General features: G+C 45.6%; 1 protein-coding gene across 1 annotated transcript in view; it reads left to right on the top strand.

Moving 5' to 3' along the window:
* adgra1b (adhesion G protein-coupled receptor A1b) overlaps positions 1–19521 on the top strand; it is a 144449-nt gene that overhangs the window by 14139 nt on the left and 110789 nt on the right. The window contains exons 3-7 of the mRNA XM_079279793.1: positions 9756–9827; positions 11949–12020; positions 12172–12243; positions 12580–12743; positions 18301–18514. Of these exons, the coding sequence (XP_079135919.1) occupies positions 9756–9827; positions 11949–12020; positions 12172–12243; positions 12580–12743; positions 18301–18514 (594 nt within the window). The remainder of the gene's footprint in view (positions 1–9755; positions 9828–11948; positions 12021–12171; positions 12244–12579; positions 12744–18300; positions 18515–19521) is intronic.

Here is a 19521-nt window from a genome sequence, read left to right as displayed (position 1 = left end):
GTCCCACGGGAGCAGAGCGGGAACAAAGCCCATCACTGTTCTCCTGGTCAGCGCCCTGAATGTAACTTTTGACGCTTCATCATCGGTTCCCACCACACCAACTGTGTGAACCGGATGACACGGGCACTTTTTTATGATTTTTTGTCCATCCAATTTGACACAGTGGTGCGATGACGTGGTCGTAGACATGTTGGATTGAAAATACATTTGGTTGAAGATCGTCTCTCAGTCGACATCATGTAGAATGATAGAGTCAGACCAAGATGTGCCGCCGTCGGCAACTTGCACACTTTTAACACTCTGGATAAAAACAGATAAAGTCGAAGATTCATGTTAGTGTTATGTAATTAAAACCACAGCTCTGAATCATCTATTGATATAACAATAAGTGTTGTCCGATGCACTCTCTTGAAACAAGCACACTCCTATTGTCTTTACAGTGGTGGTTATTTTTTATTGTCGTGGATGTGACAGGAGATTTATTCTCACTAGACACTCGAAATGGTTTTTTTTATCGAGTGCAGCGGGTCTATTTGACCGAACGTTATTCATCCAGCCGGAGGAATTTACTGAACAGACAGAGTGGACCTTGGGCTCGAGGCAGAGACGGCATCAGAATTCAGAACGGCGTCTGCGATCGCTCATTCTGAAAAGCAGATGTGTTTGTGTCGTCCCTTTCAAAAGTTTAGCCACTCCTGTTGGTCCCGTCGTTTGGCTTGTTGGGCATGAGGATGTGTGACAGAGCAGAAAAGGTCACTGATCACGTGACCTTTTCACGTGAGATCGCTCAATGTAAATGAATGGTGGAGCAACGGATCACAGATCGGATCAGGAGAAGAAAAAAAAAGGAGCAAATATGACCTTTACAGATCCCTGATCGTGTTTTTTTGCCGCTGATACTAATTGCAGAACATTGATGTCTAAATATCGCTTTGCTACGTGAAAGTCTGGCTTGTTATTTTTTTATCTGTTTACTTGAGAGAACATGAAGTAAGATGTAGCCTTAAATGGATCAAAGCGCAGGCTTGAAATATGAATGCTTTTATTGTTATTCCACAGGAGACCGTTGCTGGGTCACAGTTGAGGACGAAAACATGCGAGCACCACGAGTGTAACAGGTTTTCTGACCAAGTTTGGAGAGACGGAGAGGACGGATTCTTCTTAGTCTCCCCAGTGCTTCACCTCTCTGGGCTGTTTATCACAGATTGTCTCTTACAGGAAAAAAACACAAAACACACAAAACAAGTAGCAGATGGATGCTGGAAACCTGCTAATTTAATAGAAAGACTTGTAATATTTATTTCCATCTGGGGAGCATTGGGAGTTATTTCTTGTTTTGTTTTGTTATTTAAAAAAAAGAGAGCAAGAGGCCGTGCATCAAAAGCATCGCTTGGAAGAATTTGCCTCACACTCTCCTTGAACTTGTGCTTTGTTCTGGTAGAAATATCTCACACTGATGAGAACAGTAGTTCCAAAATAGGACACAGTTGCGGCGCCGTTAACCAAGACGGCGTCTTCTTCACAGGTCAGGGTCTCTCTGAGCTTTTTTACCCTCCATCTGGTGTTAAAATGCTGCTGTTGGTTTCATGTTTTAATTGTGCACGTTTGGCTGAAGTGAAGTCGTCTCCACCAAAGCGATTAGCTTTTCTTTTTCTTTTTTTACTTCTTTCTGTCATCTCTGAAATCTGAGAAAATGGCTCCAAATATCCCATCAGCACCGCTCATCCACCCACTAGGAATAAATTGCTCTCCAGCTGTGTTTGAGAAATGTTAATCGTCGTCCCTACCGGGTTCAAGCTGTGGAGACGTTTAAGTGGCAAGGGGCCTTTTTTTTTTATTTATTGAAAAACCTGTGATTTTCAATAGACTGTAAACTGTTGGCAAAAAATGACCAGCTTTACATTGATATGCGTTGACTGTTTCAAAAACAGATTTGATTGGGCTGTATGTCTTGCCAAGAAGGTTGAATAATGAATCTATGCTGTAGGCCTTCAGGCCTTACTGTAAGTAATATTTCCATCATGCATTCACACACAGAGGGAAAGCGATTTGAGGCTCTGGCAGCAGGAGCTACAAGCCTGTCACTATGCGTACACATTGAGTCTGTTTAATTGGACCGAACTATCCGAGTGTCCACCTTTTTTTTTTTTTTCCTTCCCCCACCCCTTCCTCCGTGAGCTTTCAACATGTATTCATTTACAATGTAGTGGGTGGTTGTCTGTCTCCCTGAGTGTTTGCTTTAATGCAGTGTGTGGCCAGGCCTCGCCTCAAAGCATCTGCAAACTGAACCATGAATATTTAACGCCTGAATAAATGGTTTTAATAAACAGATTCCACATTAGCATCAAGGTTGGTGCCAATATATGTTACACTTAGTCTTGTTAATGACGGAGTCAATTGGAGTCTTTTACGGTGTGGAAGGAAAGGAAAGGACTTGCTGCATGCTTTTCAGTTGCATTGCTGGGAAAAACAAAAATATTAAGTGGATACTGTATCTGCCTCTAACTTAGTATCGCCACTCAGGCTGCAAGTATTCATTTCATTCACTTCATCTCTGAATTAGGTTTTTGATTCATGATTTAGTTTTTGAAAAGTCCACAAAGAGCTACACACACACAACAAAGAGTCTACAGTCATGCTAATGCTAGCGGCTCGGTGTGGCTGTCCTTATGGCTAAATGCTAACATGCTCAGAGTTAGTGTTGACATTCTATAGTTTAGCAGGTACAGTGATCATCATGCTCACCATCATAGTTTAACTTGTACTAATTAGCCCCAAACACAAAGTACAGCTGAGGCTGATGGGAATGTTATTAGATTTGCATTTATTTAGTCATAAACTAAACAATTGGATGAATTCAGATTTCGAACTGATGATGGCGCTGTTTGTCACAAAAGTTGATACAAATCATTCTGAGGAGGTGGTGTTAAAGGTAAAGTCAAGGAATCCCGGATGTCACTAGGATTCATCATCTGGGAACAATGAATGTAAGTGCAAAATGTCTGTGCCAATCTAGTCACTCAATATCAAGATATTTCACCGGATACATGAAACCGTCAACCTGCTGGTGTCGCGAGAAGAAAAGTCATAAGATCACAAAAGTTAAGAGGATTCATCCTCTGGTAACCATGAATATATGTGAAGGTCCATGGCAATCGATCCAATAGTTGACGAGATATTTCATAAAAACCCAGAAAAATGTCAACTTCACGGTGGTGCTAGATGAAAAGTCAGAAGATCCCCAAGGTCAAGAGGATTCATCCTCTGGTAACCATGAATGCATGTGTAAAATCACATGGCATTCCACCCAGTAGTTGTCGAGATATTTCACGAAAACCTTCAATTATCAACTTCATGGTGGCAGGGAATCAAGTAGTGTTCATCCTCTGGTAACCATGAATGTCTGAACAAAACGTCGTTCTGAGAACTCAAGGCAATGTCGCCACCACAAAATCCCCCAAATATTCCATTTACAACAATGCAAAAAAATAGAGAAGAAAGCAGCACATCCTCTGATTTAAAGGAGCTAGAATCAGCAAATAGTTAGCATTTTTCCTGGACTCAAACAAATAATCAATCATTTGTTTGGATGTAGTTTGTTTGTGTGTCCTTAATGCTCTGACCTGATTATTGGAGATTCCCACTTTACTGGAAACAAGGTGGCTTTACGTGCTCACATCCTGCTGCAGACACCGACACGCCGCTGAGAAATATGATCCAAGTTACACTGATGAACGCATGTCATCGTCTCATTTCATTAAGTGTGCGCGTACAATGGGACACATCACGCAGCATCACTTTCCATTTGGTCGAGTGCCCAGGTGGCCGCAGCCTGCAGCGACATGCATTCGTGTAGAGTTTGACCTTTTTAGGGAAATCAGATTTTGCTAATTACATCAACACCGAGATCTGTTTAAAGAGACTCGGCGTGATTAAGTCGTGTTTGCCGTCAAAGAGAAAGCAGTGCTCTTTCTCCAAGCAGTGCCTGCAGACGTGTGTGTGTGTGGTCAGTGCGGCTGTGCGATGTGGTAATCATCCAGATTCTGTCAGGATTCTGCCCATTAGTGTCACACAGCGAGCGGGCCGATATCCTCGGGGTCGCGCAGCTCGGGAGAAATTGAGCAGGCTGGAATATACAGTGCTGTTCAGATTAATTGGGAAGCACTTCAGTGGCTTTTCAAACATTTACCGCCAATGTCAGGAGTTTTATACTCAGGGCTGCTCCTGCTCTTCAAACATGCAGGGCTGGGGGAGTAGAAAATGGTTATTGTTTAAACATTAGCCTCATTTGAGCTGCTCCAGCTGTATCTACAGTGGATATGTGGGGCGAGTCTCCCCAAAGGTAGTTATCATTTGTTAGCGTGTGTGTGTGTGTGTGTGTGTGTGTGTGTGTGTGCCATACATTCTCAATTAGTGGCCAGGCTTTTGTTTACCTCGACTGAAGAGAGACACAGGTCTTTGTTTGAGACAGACTGTTATCAGAGGCAGTACTTCGATTTTACTTCCCCTGTTTTATATTTAATACACTGTATTTAGAAGACTGCCTGTTGCTCTTTTCTGTTACCGCAAGTGCAATGCTTTTGATATTTGTTTAGCATTAAACGCCTCAGGTGGCAGAACCTCCTCTCTTCCTCAGAAAGGCTTTTATTGTGAAACACTAGACGTGTGTACACAGGAAGTGTGAGATGCGACGTATATGTCAAGGGCTTTTATTGTGAAAGGTAAAAACTGACTTGTGAATGACCCAGAGGAAGTTTCTTTTAGCAAATAAATAAAAACAATCAAAAATTGTCGTCAAAAACACGTCATCCCTGCAGCATTCTTATTTGCCGTTTTTTCTGTAAAAGCAGTTTAGAGTCCTGTTTTTGTGTAAATCACTTCCCTTATTTGTTCCAAATTTGCAGAGTCTTCCTCCCACCATCCAAACACAAGCAGGTTCAGTAAACTGAAAGCCCTGGACGGCCCCATAGGAGGTCATCTGTGTGTCGGACTCCGGCTCCTTGTGACCCTCAACGGGCTAGATGGGAATAAATCTGAATGGGTGTTGAAGTGGCTTATGTGTGGACTTTGCCTTAATGACTGAGAAGAAATATGGATCCCAGGCGGAACTCATGGCAGTGCCCTTGTTTGTGTGTTTGCATACAGAAGGCGAGAGAGAGAGAGAGACATGTCGAGGGCCTCGAAGTCTCCGTGTTTTGTTTCCACTCTCGGGAAAAGGCAGACGTCAAGTTTCCAAGAATAAAACGCTCTATTAATCTAGCAGTCGATCCGCGCACCTGCAGAGGGGGGTTTATCAACCCCTCGAGCATTTGAAGTGCTATTTCATCTACAGGAGAGGCGCAGGTGAATACTAAAGGTCCCCCGCCGAAGCGCTACAGATCTATGTTTGAATAACTTTGAATGCACCGCTGAGGGTCTTACGGTGCAGACGAGCATGGCCGCCATAAATATGGTGTTCATCACATGCAGCAAGAACAGTACACACCACACAAAGCTGCCTCACTACGTTAAACCTCTTCCCATCAGAGCAGATCCCAGACCTGCTTTAGATGCCAGTAGATGCTGAACTTGCAGGATTTAAATAGGATAAATTAAGATGACTTTTCTTTATAAATGTGTGCTGTTGTTTCTGACGCGTTTTGAATTGATGATCTCTGTTCTCATTTCTTCATCTAGATTAAATAATAGTCTTCATCATCTATAAATCCGTTGGTTATCTTTTTGATAACTTGTTTGTCTGTCTTATTTTGTCTGAGCAATAGTCTGAAACGTATTCCATTTAACATGATATATCGAGAAAGCAGAGAGAGATGCACATTATTGAACTAGATACAGCGTTTCTTGATATTCTTTGTACAGTCTTTAACTTCCTGTACGTAGACTCACCCTCGGCAGCGACCTTTGACCCTTGAGGAAGCAGTCAGTCGATAAGGTGGAAAGTTCTGAACACTCAGCAAATTCAGAGCGGGTTAGAGGAGGGAGCTGGGAGACGGTGCAGGATAAAAGGAGTGGCTGCGGGCGCGACGGACGGCCTATTGACCTCCGCCCTCCGCCCGCTCTTTTGTAGCACATTGTACACGATCAAAGACTACTTCGGAGGAGAGCGGAGATGAGAGGCGGCCCTGGACCGGAGCAGGAGGTTAGTCTGTCAGGAAGGCAACTTCAGCGCCCCTCATGAGACCTGCTGCACCACAGGGTGTCTGCGGAAAGCCTCAATAGCAATTCTGATTGTGAAGAGTCAGCAGAAATAGAGAGCTGGTGTATATCAAGGTGTTGAGGTAAAAACCGTGTCACATCACTGTAAGAAAATGACTGTGTGTGAGAAGTGGATGTAGTCACCATGCAGCGCCCGTTGGTTTGTGGACTGGCGTTTTTCAAGCCTTGAGTTTTACATTTTGGCCGTCGCCATATTGGCTTCCGAGCAACCAGAAGTGACACAGGGTGGAGGAAGACATTTTTAGGCGACCAAAAATGTTACAATTAACTTTCACGAAGTGAAAACACAATGTTAACAGGTAAAAAGTTCTAAGACGAAAACACAGACAACTCCCAGAACAGACAATGCTGTGGTAGGGACCTGTCAATCACAAGGTAGCCCCGCCCTAAAGCATACCCTGGCGTTATGGTCTATAATGGGACCATAATTTACTAAATGAACATCATGCTGTATTAAAGAAGACTTGAAACTAGCAATTGAGACCATAAACTCATGTTTACAATGTTTACTGAGATAATAAATCAAGTGGGAAGTCGTCATTTTCCCATAGTCTTCTATTCAATCAGACTTATTTTTGCAACCGGAAGAGGCGCCCCCTGCTGGTCAGTAGAGAGAATGCAATGTAAAGGCCCTTAAGCATTGGCTTCACTTTTCAGAGCCGGATGTCGCTGCCTGCCATTTTCACTTCGTTCTTTGCAAGAAGAAGTCTGGCCACAACCTGGCTGGAGGCCTGTTGGGGAGTCCTAATGGTGCAGACACAGTGTGTTTTCACCATGGGTTGAACCATTTAGCACCAGATACAGATCATTAACCCCAGATGGGAGTCATTTTTCTGCTGCTAATGATGTCTTGTCTACCGCGTGTGTAACTAATGCTTTACATTGGCCAAATGAACAACAGCTACTGTAAAACAAGAGTTGAAGCTGTTCATGCACAACATCTACTACAGTAGTATTTGTGTACCATACAGCTGACGTACTGCATGGCAACCTTTAAATCCTTTATCCTGTACTGGATGTAGTCTGGTGAGTTCTTTAGCTTTGATTAGGTAGACGGGAGCTTTTTGCGAGCAAACTGCCACACGTGTCAAATAAAAGAGTTATAGCATTACCGTACTTTTATTATCACTTCGGGACAACGGTTGTGTCTTTGATAGTCCTATTGATCTTGTTTTGTTTCTTTTGGCCGACCCTGGTCTGTACTGTGAGGCTGTTTATTTGGGGGAAACAAAAATGTGGGAGTCGAGCTACATTGTTGCTCACATTTGGGAGAAGAAAAAAAAGGCACTACCCTTCTTCTCATTCACATCACACTGGACTTGCAGTACAAAGTGGAAACCAGGGACACAATTTCAGGAAGTTTTCTTTGGCCCGCAGACAAAACCAGAGAGGAGATTTTTCTGCGATTCCATTTTTAGTAGCGTCAGAGGTTTTGGGTGAGTGGTCAGGTTGGACAAAGGAGGGCCTGGCTGAAACCGCAACATGTGTGTGTTTTCTGCCTCTGGCCTGGATGTGGTCTCTGGGTCTTGAGCACACAGGAAATGGTCTGTGCTGTCCGGCTAACAGGTGCAAGCGATGCAATGAACGGCCCCGGTATTACCCAATTATCATTTAGAAATAGGACAATTTAAGATTTAAACTTAAGTTGTCCCTTGGAATGCTTTGGTCTGCATGTGACATCCTTCCCTTTTTTTCACAACTAGCAAACCCTCATCCTGTGAACAACATAAACATCCTCGTCCCCATTCAAATTAGTTATGTTTCCCTGGAAGGTGCAGGTTTAGACAGACGGCTTTCAAAACAAATGCATCAGCAGCACATAACGGCAGTAGATAGACGTGTGTGGGTGTGTGTGAATGTACGTGTGCGTATGTACGTGTGTATGTGTATGTACATGTACGTGTGTATGTACACGTACGCGTACGTGTACATGTACATACACGCGTACATGTACATACACATACACACGTACATGTACGCGTACGTGTGTATGTACGCGTACGCGTACGTGTGCGTATGTACGTGTGCACGTACATGTATGTACGTGCGTATGTACGTGTGCACGTACATGCATGTATGTACGTGTGCACGTACATGTATGTACGTGTGCACGTGCATGTGTGCATGTACGTGCACACGTACATACGCACGTGCACACGTACATACATGTACGTGCACACGTACATGTGTGTATGTACGTGCGTATGTACGTGCACACGTACATGTGTGTATGTACGTGTGTATGTACGTGCGCACGTACATGTGTGTATGTACGTGTGTATGTACGTGCGTATGTACGTGTGCACGTACGTATGTATGTACGTGTGTACGTGCGTATGTACGTGTGTACGTGCGTATGTACGTGTGCACGTGCATGCATGTATGTACGTGTGCACGTACATGTATGTACGTGTGCACGTGCATGTGTGCATGTACGTGCACACGTACATACGCACGTGCACACGTACATACATGTACGTGCACACGTACATACATGTACGTGCACACGTACATGTGTGTATGTACGTGCGTATGTACGTGCACACGTACATGTGTGTATGTACGTGTGTATGTACGTGCGCACGTACATGTGTGTATGTACGTGTGTATGTACGTGCGTATGTACGTGTGCACGTACGTATGTATGTACGTGTGTACGTGCGTATGTACGTGTGTACGTGCGTATGTACGTGTGCACGTGCGTATGTACGTGTGTATGTACGTGTGCATGTACGTGTGCACGTACCTGTGCACGCACGTGCGCACGTACGTGTGCACGCACGTGCGCACGTACGTGTGCACGTGCACGCACGTGCGTATGTACGTGCGCACGTACGTGTGCACGCACGTGCGTATGTACGTGCGCACGTACGTGTGCACGTGCGTATGTACGTGCGTATGTACGTGTGCACGTACGTGTGCACGTGTGTAGGTACGTGTGCACGTACGTGTGCACGTGTGTAGGTACGTGTGCACGTGCGTGTGTAGGTACGTGCGTATGTACGTGTGCACGTACGTGTGCACGTGTGTAGGTACGTGTGCACGTACGTGTGCACGTGCGTAGGTACGTGGGCACGTGCGTGTGTACGTGCGTATGTACGTGTGCACGTGCGTGTGTACGTGCGTGTGTACGTGTGTAGGTACGTGTGCATGTGCGTGTGTACGTACGTGCGCACGTACGTGTGCACGTGCGTATGCACGTGTGCATGTACGTGTGCGTGTACGTGTGTACGTACGTGTGCACGTACCTGTGCACGTACGTGTGTATGTACCTGTGCACGTACGTGTGCACGTACGTGCGCAGGTACATACACACGTACATACACACGTATGTACGTACATATATATGTACGTACATGTATATATGTACGTATATATGTACGTACATACGTACATACGTATGTACGTATGTATGTACGTACGTACGTACGTATGTACGTGTGTGTGTGTGTGTATATGTATATATAAATAGTAATCACTCACTTAACTGTCGTCTCTGACTCTGTCTCTCTCTGTCTCTCTCTGTCTCTCTCCTCCAGGGACCTGAGGAATAATTTGATAAGTACAGTGGAGCCCGGGGCCTTCCGTGGTCTGCTGGCTTTGAGGAGACTGTAAGTATGATGAAGCCCTCTAATAGCCTTCTCCAGGGGACACGGGCACAAGTCCTCTGGCTTTAGAGACAACTAGGAGAGTCTAAAGTACAGAGTGAAGCGAGGACTGAAAGGTTTGTCTGAGGCGAAAGTACTAAAACTACTATTTCAGCCTTTTCTGAGGCAATGCTTAGTTAAGGCACAATGGCCTTCCTTCATGTTAATAGAGACACATTTTCCAGCGGGAGCTTCCTGGTGTGACCACAGTCTGCAGGATTGGGGGGTTCTCATATTTTGCTAGAGGGCACATCAGCAGGAGGTGTCAAGGAAGGGGATAGCGTTTGCCATTCACTTACTCCTCTGGGATTCTAGGGATCAGACACACTGATCTTCTGACAGGTAATGTGTGAAAGCAAGACGAGGTAACCTTTGCTAAAGGCACATTGGTTTTTCCATCGCCCATCATCCTAAGGTCAGTTGCTTTAAAAGTGCTAAACGTGAAATTGAGAGAATATCTATTGCCTCTCAATGGCTCTCAGCATGGCGACGTCAAAAAAAACAAAAAGCGTGCTTGTGTAAACTTCGCGGCCGTGGCCGATTGAATTAGGTTTCACTTTTGTTCACATGTTCACAGATGTATTAAATAAGTATTGGCTTTTTACTCGCAAATATTTTATTGTACGTAGAGTAACAAGCGTAGCTGGCGACAACTCGAGTATCTTCACTTCACCTGGTTCACTTCACCACAGCGGCGTGGGTGTGTGTGTCTGTCCAAGTGTGTGTGTGTGTGTGTAGTTGGAAGAGCTCAGCCCAACAGAAAGAGCAGAGCAAATGCGAGCTGCAGAGAGATAATAAATGATACGAAATCAAGCTCAGGGCTTATCAATACTACGATTTTTTTATAATTTTGCCTGTTTAATATCAGGTTTCGCTACCTTCAGATAACGTAAAATGCGAATGGCTCTCGCTAGAGCCAGTGTCCGTTCTGGCCTGCTGTACAAACATGGCGGTGCAAGATGGCGGACGCCGGGGAAGACGACCCGCTCCCCATGCAGCTATAGGCCAAAAGATTTCATGATGTATTATCATGAAAGAAAATTTGAAATGAAATACTGAAAATAATTCTTTCAGTCAAATTCATCTTGACTTTTGTTTATTGTGCGTTTATTTGCTTTTTTGACGAATAGGTTTCACCCAAAATGTGAGTGTAGGGAGGGAGAGAGTCTGTTTCAATAACTGTATACATACATGTATTTACAGGTGTTGGATTACTGACACAAAATATTCGTATGTGTATTATTAACATGATATCAATATTACATTTTTTTAATATCACGTTTATCGTCAAAACCAGTACATCGCGACAGCCCCAATTTGGCTTCTTTATATCTGCTGGTTCTTATTAACAATAAACAAACTTAAGACTGAAATGACATAAAACTTGCAGTGTAAACATGCACAAAAAGTACGAGGGGTATTTGTCTTCTTTTGTTTTTTTCTACTCAAGTAATTTTCCCGTCCATTACTCTCATCCGGGCGTTCTACATATAGCCTCCAGAGTGAGTGACATGATTGCAGCCTGATAGTTAGTGGGATCTGGGCTGGCAGGGATGCAGGCGGTGAGTTAGCCGCGATGATTCAGGACGTGTGTGCGCCAAGCTCGGGGAGCAGCAGAGTGCTAATTTAAGTGCTCCCCAACTGGTGATTACTCGAGTGCTCTGCTTATTTTCCCACAGCTGCTCCGGCAAAGCAGCTCTTTAATTACAGAGTGCGAGGGCACGGAGCCACGGACGCGACAGCGATCAGCCACTCCACGTGCGGAAGCCCGCTGTATTTGCACGCGCGTGTGTGTGTGTGTGTGTGTGTGTGTGTGTGTGCCAGCGATGGTTATATGAGGAGTGAAAGGTTACAAAAGGTCAGGAGAGCTATTCCAGGAAGTGGAGCCGATGAATGAACATGCTTTTCAAACACCTTTCACAGATGTTTAAGTTCTGTGTTTTAACAAGGCGAGCATGCAAGAACACAGATACTACTGCAGAAACATATTGTAAGTTGTGTCTCGGGTTCTGACTATAATGTCCGTAGAATGGATGTTCAGAACTCAAATGTTCTTCATTTTTTTCTTTCATTTTGTCCCCATAGGGACCTGTCCAACAACAGGATTGGCTGTCTCTCGCCTGAAATGTTTCTCAATCTGGGCAGCCTCTCAAAATTGTGAGTAATCCCCCAAATTGAAAACATGCGTTTGCACAGCTTTGTTCCCAACTTGCACAGAAACACGGCGTTTGATATGGATTTAGTAATGTCTACAGTCGTTTTGGCTTTGATGCATGTGTGTGTGGAGTGACCCGTTTCTGTCTGACAGGAACTTATCCGGGAACATCTTCTCCACTCTGACCACTGGACTCTTCACGCACCTCGTGGCTCTCAGAGTGCTGTAAGGCAAACCCACACATTCATACCATGTACACAATTCATTCAGTTGCGGTTGCGAATTAAATCAATAAAATTTTTTGACTTATTATAGCAGGAAAGGCACAGGTGTGACTAATGACATTAACGTTGGCTCCGTTCCGTGTGAGTGAGTCAGCATGCACAATACCTGTGCCCTGGAGCTGCCACACTAATTCAATCAATTACACCTGTTTTTTTTTTCTTCCTGTTATGACTTGTCCAAAAGCCTGCTGTCCACCTGATGGATGAATGAAAGGCGCTCAAATCCAGTAACACAAGAACACAGGTTGTAACGTGTGCCGGCTCTCTCTCCCACCAGGCACTTTGGCACCGAGACTTTGTTCTGCGACTGTCAGCTGAAGTGGCTGCTCCACTGGGCCCAGAGCAATTCGGTGAGGATTGGCAACGACACGGCTTGCGTGTTCCCCACCCACCTCCACGGGCTGGAGCTTCGCAACCTCCGCGAACAGCAGCTCAGCTGTGGTAAGGACCTAGAGTACCATAACGGTGTGACGTAAAAATAGTGTGGGCGCTCTTAAAATGAATGAGGGAAAGGAAACATGTGTTTAGAAAGCATAGCATTGACAACGCAGTGTTCAACATATGATACATTAGGTAAAAATAAGAAAACAATTAAAATAGTTATTCCAGTTTATTAATTAACATTTTCTGCGGGTTAATTGTATTTTGTTGCCAGCTTCAATCACACCTAGCTAGCTAGCACTAGCATGTGCATTAGCTAGACACCAATATCTGTAGGGTTAGCCTTTTTGTTTGTCACTAGCTCTACATCCAGCTTGCTAACACTAGCTCTATACCCAACTAGCTAACACTAGCTTGCGCATTAGCTAGCTGTAGGACTAGCTGTTTTACTAATAGTTTTGAAAGCTAAAAACTTTTGCTGATGTTTGATGTAGCCTACCCATTTACTTGTAGCATGTAGCTCAAAACACATGTGTCACTGATACTCACTTAAACCATTAAATCAAAAAATGTGGGCAACAACGAGAGTAAATGTTGTTATTTACATGTCCAGTGTTATTATAATTAGTCCTAAGTAGTGTTATGTCATTATGAAAACTTGAATTAACATCATAGTAATAGTAGGCCTACTTCATTTTTTACTTCATCAGACTGAATTTGTAGCAAAATACAGCATATAAATCAATACATTTTGGGTACATTTATCTTAATTTTTGAAGATAAGCAAACTGCAATTGTCAGGAAAAAGAATAGCTGGAAGCAATTACAACTCCTGAAGGAATTGGGCTCAGGGAGAAATTACCATTACTTGTAACAGATTTTGAAGTGGATCATTGTATTTGAGAGAATGATGCCTGGGCTGTGTAATTCTGTTCAGTGGTACTTACCTACTTAAAAAAATAATCATTAATAATTGTTACATACATTAATAATTCTATTGATGTCAAGAATTCAGTTTCTTAAATGCTGATAACCCAAACACGCTCCTTTAGTTCCCAACAATTGCATGTTCAAGTGGCTAGCACAATGAGAACATGATTAAGTAGATCTCTTCTGATAATAGGTTTCCCTCTCCACTGTTATCTCTCCACTTGCTGTGAACTGTTTGACAAGCCTAATATAAGGCAATGATTTCGTGAAAAATTGCTCAGAGAAAAAGCCCCAGGCAAAAAAAAAGGGTCTCATGATACAGTTTTTGTGCGGTGTTCGCCCTATTATGCACTACGTGCCACCCGTGTTTAAAAGCCAGAGGAAGGGAGCTCGCGCTGCAGAAGCTGCTCGTTCAAAAACGTCGGATCACAGAAATCCGTGCCGGGAAAATAAACGAGCGACGCTCTCTCCTGCCTCTCGGATTCCTGTCAAAGCGCATAACACTTGAGCTGGTAGCTGCTGCACTGAAGTTGCTCAGTGGCCGCTGGTAGAAGGCAATCGATGAGGTGCGCAGTTGTGGGAATGTCTGAATGTGCAGCAAGACCTCTCTCTCGCTCTCTCGCTCTCTCTCTCTGACAGACCAGTTACAGACAAGCAATCTCCTCCTCTCCCCTCTGTTGCGCTATCTCCGTGCCGCGGCCCACGGGGGAATTGTATCTCATATCAGATAGAATCATCCTCTTCTTCTCCTTACATCTGGTTCACGCTGGGGATATTGCTCCGGAATGAGAAAATCATCGGGGTGTGTTTGTGCACACGTGGGAATGTGTGAATCGGGGGGGGGAACGACGACATGATATGAACATGTGACACAGTGTGCAGAGGACTAACGAGGATAAGGAGTGTGTCCCAGTCTGCGGCCTGTGCATGGGCACACAGACGCCATCGTCCTGACATGCGTGCCCCACAGACATGTTAGAGTCATTCTATGTAATCCTCATTGCATGTGTTGTTATTTAATTTGCACGGAACAATCCAAAGCAATTACAGGCTAATTCGTGGCCCCTGAGGGGGGCTTCTTTTCAGACCCTAAAGCAATCTTTGTGGGATTCCAACGATAACGTTCTCCCAGCTCTCGCCGTCCGCCTCTACGCAGCTCCACTCCTTGCAATACCTCACTCATTCACTTGGCAACCAACCCAATTGGATGAGGCGTGGTGCTCTAACAGCCATATTTTTTAAATGTCCTTCGATGTTTGTTATTTTCACGTGGCTTCATGTTGTAAGGGAATGCCGTACCGCGGCGCGCGCAGGCCGGGACCTTGTTAAGGCTTGTGCTCAGCACCTGATGCCAGGTTCTCGTAATCAAGAAAAATGATGGGACAGGGTTAAAATATCCCTCTTCCACACTCGCATAACATCGTAAATATTAATATTTCTCCGCTGAGATAACCCCCAACCCCTAGCCCCCCCCCCCCCCGCCTCATCGTTTTTTTTATGAAGAAGTGTCATAAGAGATGCATCTGTTTCTTCCTGCAGCGGCTGCAGCTTGATGGGTAGCAGATGTCTGCGCCGTGCATTCCAGCAGGGGGCCCGTGTCCCAAACGCTGATACGGGTCGGGTACCGCCCGCAAATGAGGGGGAACGGAGGAGCGCGTGCAGCTTCCTGTCAGGATCAGGTGCTTCCTGTGTCGAGGTCAGGGCGGCCGTCTGTTGGGCTCGTCTAGCCACGGCCCTCTGGTTCTTTGACACCGCTGGGTCGAGAGCCACAGCACAGACAACAGAGCAACAGAGCAGGACAAGCCTCTGCTCTCTGTAGCCGAGGAGTTATTGCATGATGACACAGCAGTGCAATTGCCCTTTATGGGCATTGTGTCATTAAATACAATTTCACATGCAGGCCCATGTCTTTAAGGCCGTGGTGCGCCTCCGGTGATTTCATGACATAAACACATCATGAAATATTACTTACGGTAGTCTGTCATATGGCTCTTTGAAGTTCAGTCACACACTTTTTTTTCCTTTTTTCAAACCAGTTGCTTTGAGAAAGAGATAATGAAGACGATGGAAACCGACACCGTAGTCAGTCTGTGAATGACAATGTCTGCTGCTTTAGTTTCAAAGCCGTTTCTTTATGGATCAAAATCTAAACAACACCTTCTGTTGTGTAAATAAACAGGAATACGTTCTGTCCGTACCGTTCATCTTTTGTTTCTTCTTCTTTTTTTAGAGGTCTTCATAAATGTGATGGTTACCCTAATAATAACTTATTATGGAGCCTGGCGTGTGAATAATTATAGACCGTTATGATTGCTTTTCATGAATAAATTGGTAGATTTAAAATGCTTTTAAAGATTGAGGAATTTAATTGGAGATAAAACTTAGCTGAATTTCAGGAGCAGGACCACACCTCCGCCAATGCCCCACTTCCGGCGACACTCCTACAAATACCCACCGACACTAAACCTCGGCTTGCCACGCCTTTCGCACCCCACCCTCCCTCTCTTAAACCACTCCACTAAAGGTTATCTTCCCCCATAGTCACCACTGTCCCATATGGTCTGCAAGGCCCGGGAGCCGCAGTGGACCCTCAACCTAGCCTTTCCATAAACCATTAACAAGAGGGAGGGAGGGTGGGATGCAGAAAACGCGAGCGAGCCGAGGCTTAGAGTGGGTAGGTATTTATAGGAGTGTCGCCGGAAGTGGGCTGAGGTGTGGTCCTGCTCCTGAAATTCAGCTAAGTTTTATATCCAATTAAAGGATTGGCCTCAAACCACTCATTGTTCCTGCTGAAACAGCTGGCCAATCAAAGCTTGTGTGTGGGTCAAACTTTCAATTTTCAGGTCACACTCATGCAATGCATGACATTAAATGTACGCATGGCATGCGTACATTTAATGTTAAAGAGTGTGAACATTAAAGCAGGAAACAAATGAAGATGAGTATGATATGTGTATGAACGTGAGATGGTGTGTGATAGGTGTACAATTGGGCTGCTTCACAATAAGAGCCGCTCCATGTGGAGCAGCAGCAGTTGGACGCTCTATGTGCATCAGCGGTGATGCACATAGAGCATTTTTAGTTGGATCGAACAATGAAAAAAAAAAAAGTCAAATTATCGAGCTGCATGATGACATATTCTCACAACGGAGTGTTGAGAATATGCTCGCTGCATCCTAACAAAGGCCCGGTCGTCAGGGAGCATCAACGTTTGTTCCACATACCGAGCCACACTGCTAATGCCCTCACACATACCATTATGCCTCTGTCCCTGTCCCTGTCCCTCTCCCCCCCCCTCACTCTCACACACTCACAAACAACCAATAATTGCATTTTGCTCTGGCAGTGGCCAACGGCCGAAGGCGAGCAGCCACGCTCTGATCCTTGGCTCAAAGCGTTGTTTCAACAGTATCAGCATCAGCCAAGTCAACAGCCCCCCGCCCCCCCCCCCCGTGGTGTTTCACACTCGGCTACGGTCTCCTTCGTGCCGCGTCAGCTCGAGTAATTACACAGCTGTCGTGGTGGTAGCGACAGCTTTTTAACGTTGCTCTCCAAAGCGGCGCGCTTTTGATCATGCACTGATTATGAATTACTTATGGAGAAAATTGAGGTCGCAGCTCTGCATGTGTTAACAGCTGTGATTGCGGAGGGGTGTTATGTACGACCATAAACAGTCGCGCTCGCTCCCTTTTCCCGTGTTGAGTTGTGGGCCGGAGACGTTCAAGCACCTGACATGGATCTTTCACTCTTTTTTTCTTTTTTCCCAAACCGATGCACCGAGCAATAAAAAAACTTCATGAGCCATGTATCGAATTGCCTGTCAGCGGCAACATCCCCCAATTGATTGGAATACAAGCGAAGGCAAAGCGCTTACGCTGCTCTTTGGAGTGCGTCCAAGGAAATGTCTCGTATGAACGAGAAGGCGCTCCGAAAGTTAATTCCCGAGGTGGGACTGTGGCACCGGCCTAATCCTGGAGAGATACATGAATAAAACACGGCCAGACCTGGCAACATACACATCTCCTACAGGTTCATCATGATTAGAGACACCGCATTGTCTTACATGTTCTACATCTGCAGTATGATTAGATCAGTCAGGTCCTGAGGGGTTTTCTCAAAAAAACAACCTTTTTCCATATTCTACCAGCGGACTAAACACTCTCCTCTGTCTTCTAATCTCAATCCTTATCGCAGCCGTATTCTCTGGCAAAAAAAAAAGCAAAAGGGCTTGAGGATTTAGCCGGTAAGTAATCCTATCACTGGCCTCCATTGTCAACATGTAAGGAGTCAAGGAGAGTCCAGGGGAGAGCTCAAGGCTGCTCGTCTTTATCAGCCGCTGTTCATCTCGCACATCAGCGGCAACAACATGTGGCAACGACGGGGGAGGAGGGTGACCTTGACAGAATGTGTGTGTGTGTGTGTAGGTGCACGGTGTAAGAATGCGTTGCGGGCTTGATGCAAGTCTGATTTCAATCCATGCGTGTAATTCCGCTTTTGTAGATTTTAACACCAATTGCGAGATCCCAGCCAATAGCGATCCCCTAAAACCCTCCATCCTGCCTCTCGCCTCTTTGTTTCCCCCTCTCAAGGATGGAAGCATGACCTCGCTCCGTTTCCGTCCTGCTGGCAGGGTGGACGTGAACGTTTACAAGCTGACCTTTTCCCCTCTTTCGTCCTCTCCTTCCAGACGGACCTCTGGAGATGCCCCTCTTTCAGCTCATCCCCTCCCAGAGACAGCTGGTCTTCCACGGAGACCGGCTGCCCCTGCAGTGCACCGCCTCCCGCCTGGACCCGTCGGTGGAGCTGCGCTGGCGTCACAACGGCGACGGCGTGACCACGCAGGAGGACCGGGGCGTCTACGTGGAGGAAACTCTGCTCCACGACTGCTGCCTACTCACCAGGTATACGCTCGGAGGGGGAGAGAGGAGGGGGAGGAGAGGGAGGCAGGGGGGATGTTTAGCTGATTAGCTCACACGCATACGTCCAAGGGTGTTGGTAAGTCCACCCATGCAGATGAAGGCAGAAATAAACACAAACTGCAGCCTGTGTCACACACACACACACACACACACACACACACACACACACACACACACACACACACACACACACACACACGCACACATATATATTATATGTACACACACACACACAGAGACGTCCTCCTGTCTATCCCTCACTCACCCATCGGGGCTGTGATTTACTCTTTTTGGTGTGGGCGCCCTTGATAAGGATCCGAGAGGACAGGACAGAATTGGCTTGGCGGCGGGCCAACACCTCAGAGCAATCTGCGGCTCGTCTCCAGAGGTTAGCCGCACCCCGAGCGCCGGCGCTGGCTGGTCACACGCTAAGGGGAACAGATGCTGAATCATAATTGCGGTGATAAAGTAGACTGGCAACACTGGTTCGGCACATTTCGTCATCTTTTTTTGATAGAAGCCGCAAGCCTCCATCCTCTTCCTGTCTTTGTTTTCGTGGTGGTCCGCGGCGCGTGCGTGTCTGTCTGTCTGTCTGTCTGTCTGTCTGTCTGTCTGTCTGTCTGTCTGTCTGTCTGTCTGTCTGTCTGTCTGTCTGTCTGTCTGTCTGTCTGTCTGTCTGTGTTATAGTAAATGTATTTGACATAACACTGTAGCAACAGGGCTCAGACGCAGCAGCACATTGCTGTTGATTAGTTTAACTGCTGCCTGCTCTGACTCGGCCTCGCTAACATAAATATTGCTGGAGCGCTGACAGAAATATGTATCTCCGTGTCAACAGGGTCACAACGCCTCTTGTTGTTTATTTGGCAACAACAATGCCAGCTACTACTCGGCTCCGCTTCTGGGGGAGGTATACCCGTCCCCTGACTGCCAACGCCACAGATATCAATATTTTTTCTTCTTCTTTTCATTATGTACCAGCTCACTGT

This window comes from Melanostigma gelatinosum, assembly GCF_949748355.1.
Source record: "Melanostigma gelatinosum genome assembly, chromosome: 12".
NCBI classification, from domain to species: Eukaryota; Metazoa; Chordata; class Actinopteri; order Perciformes; family Zoarcidae; genus Melanostigma; species Melanostigma gelatinosum.
The sequence above is the reverse complement of the archived record's forward strand: the minus strand, read 5'-3'. Positions and strand labels throughout refer to the sequence as shown.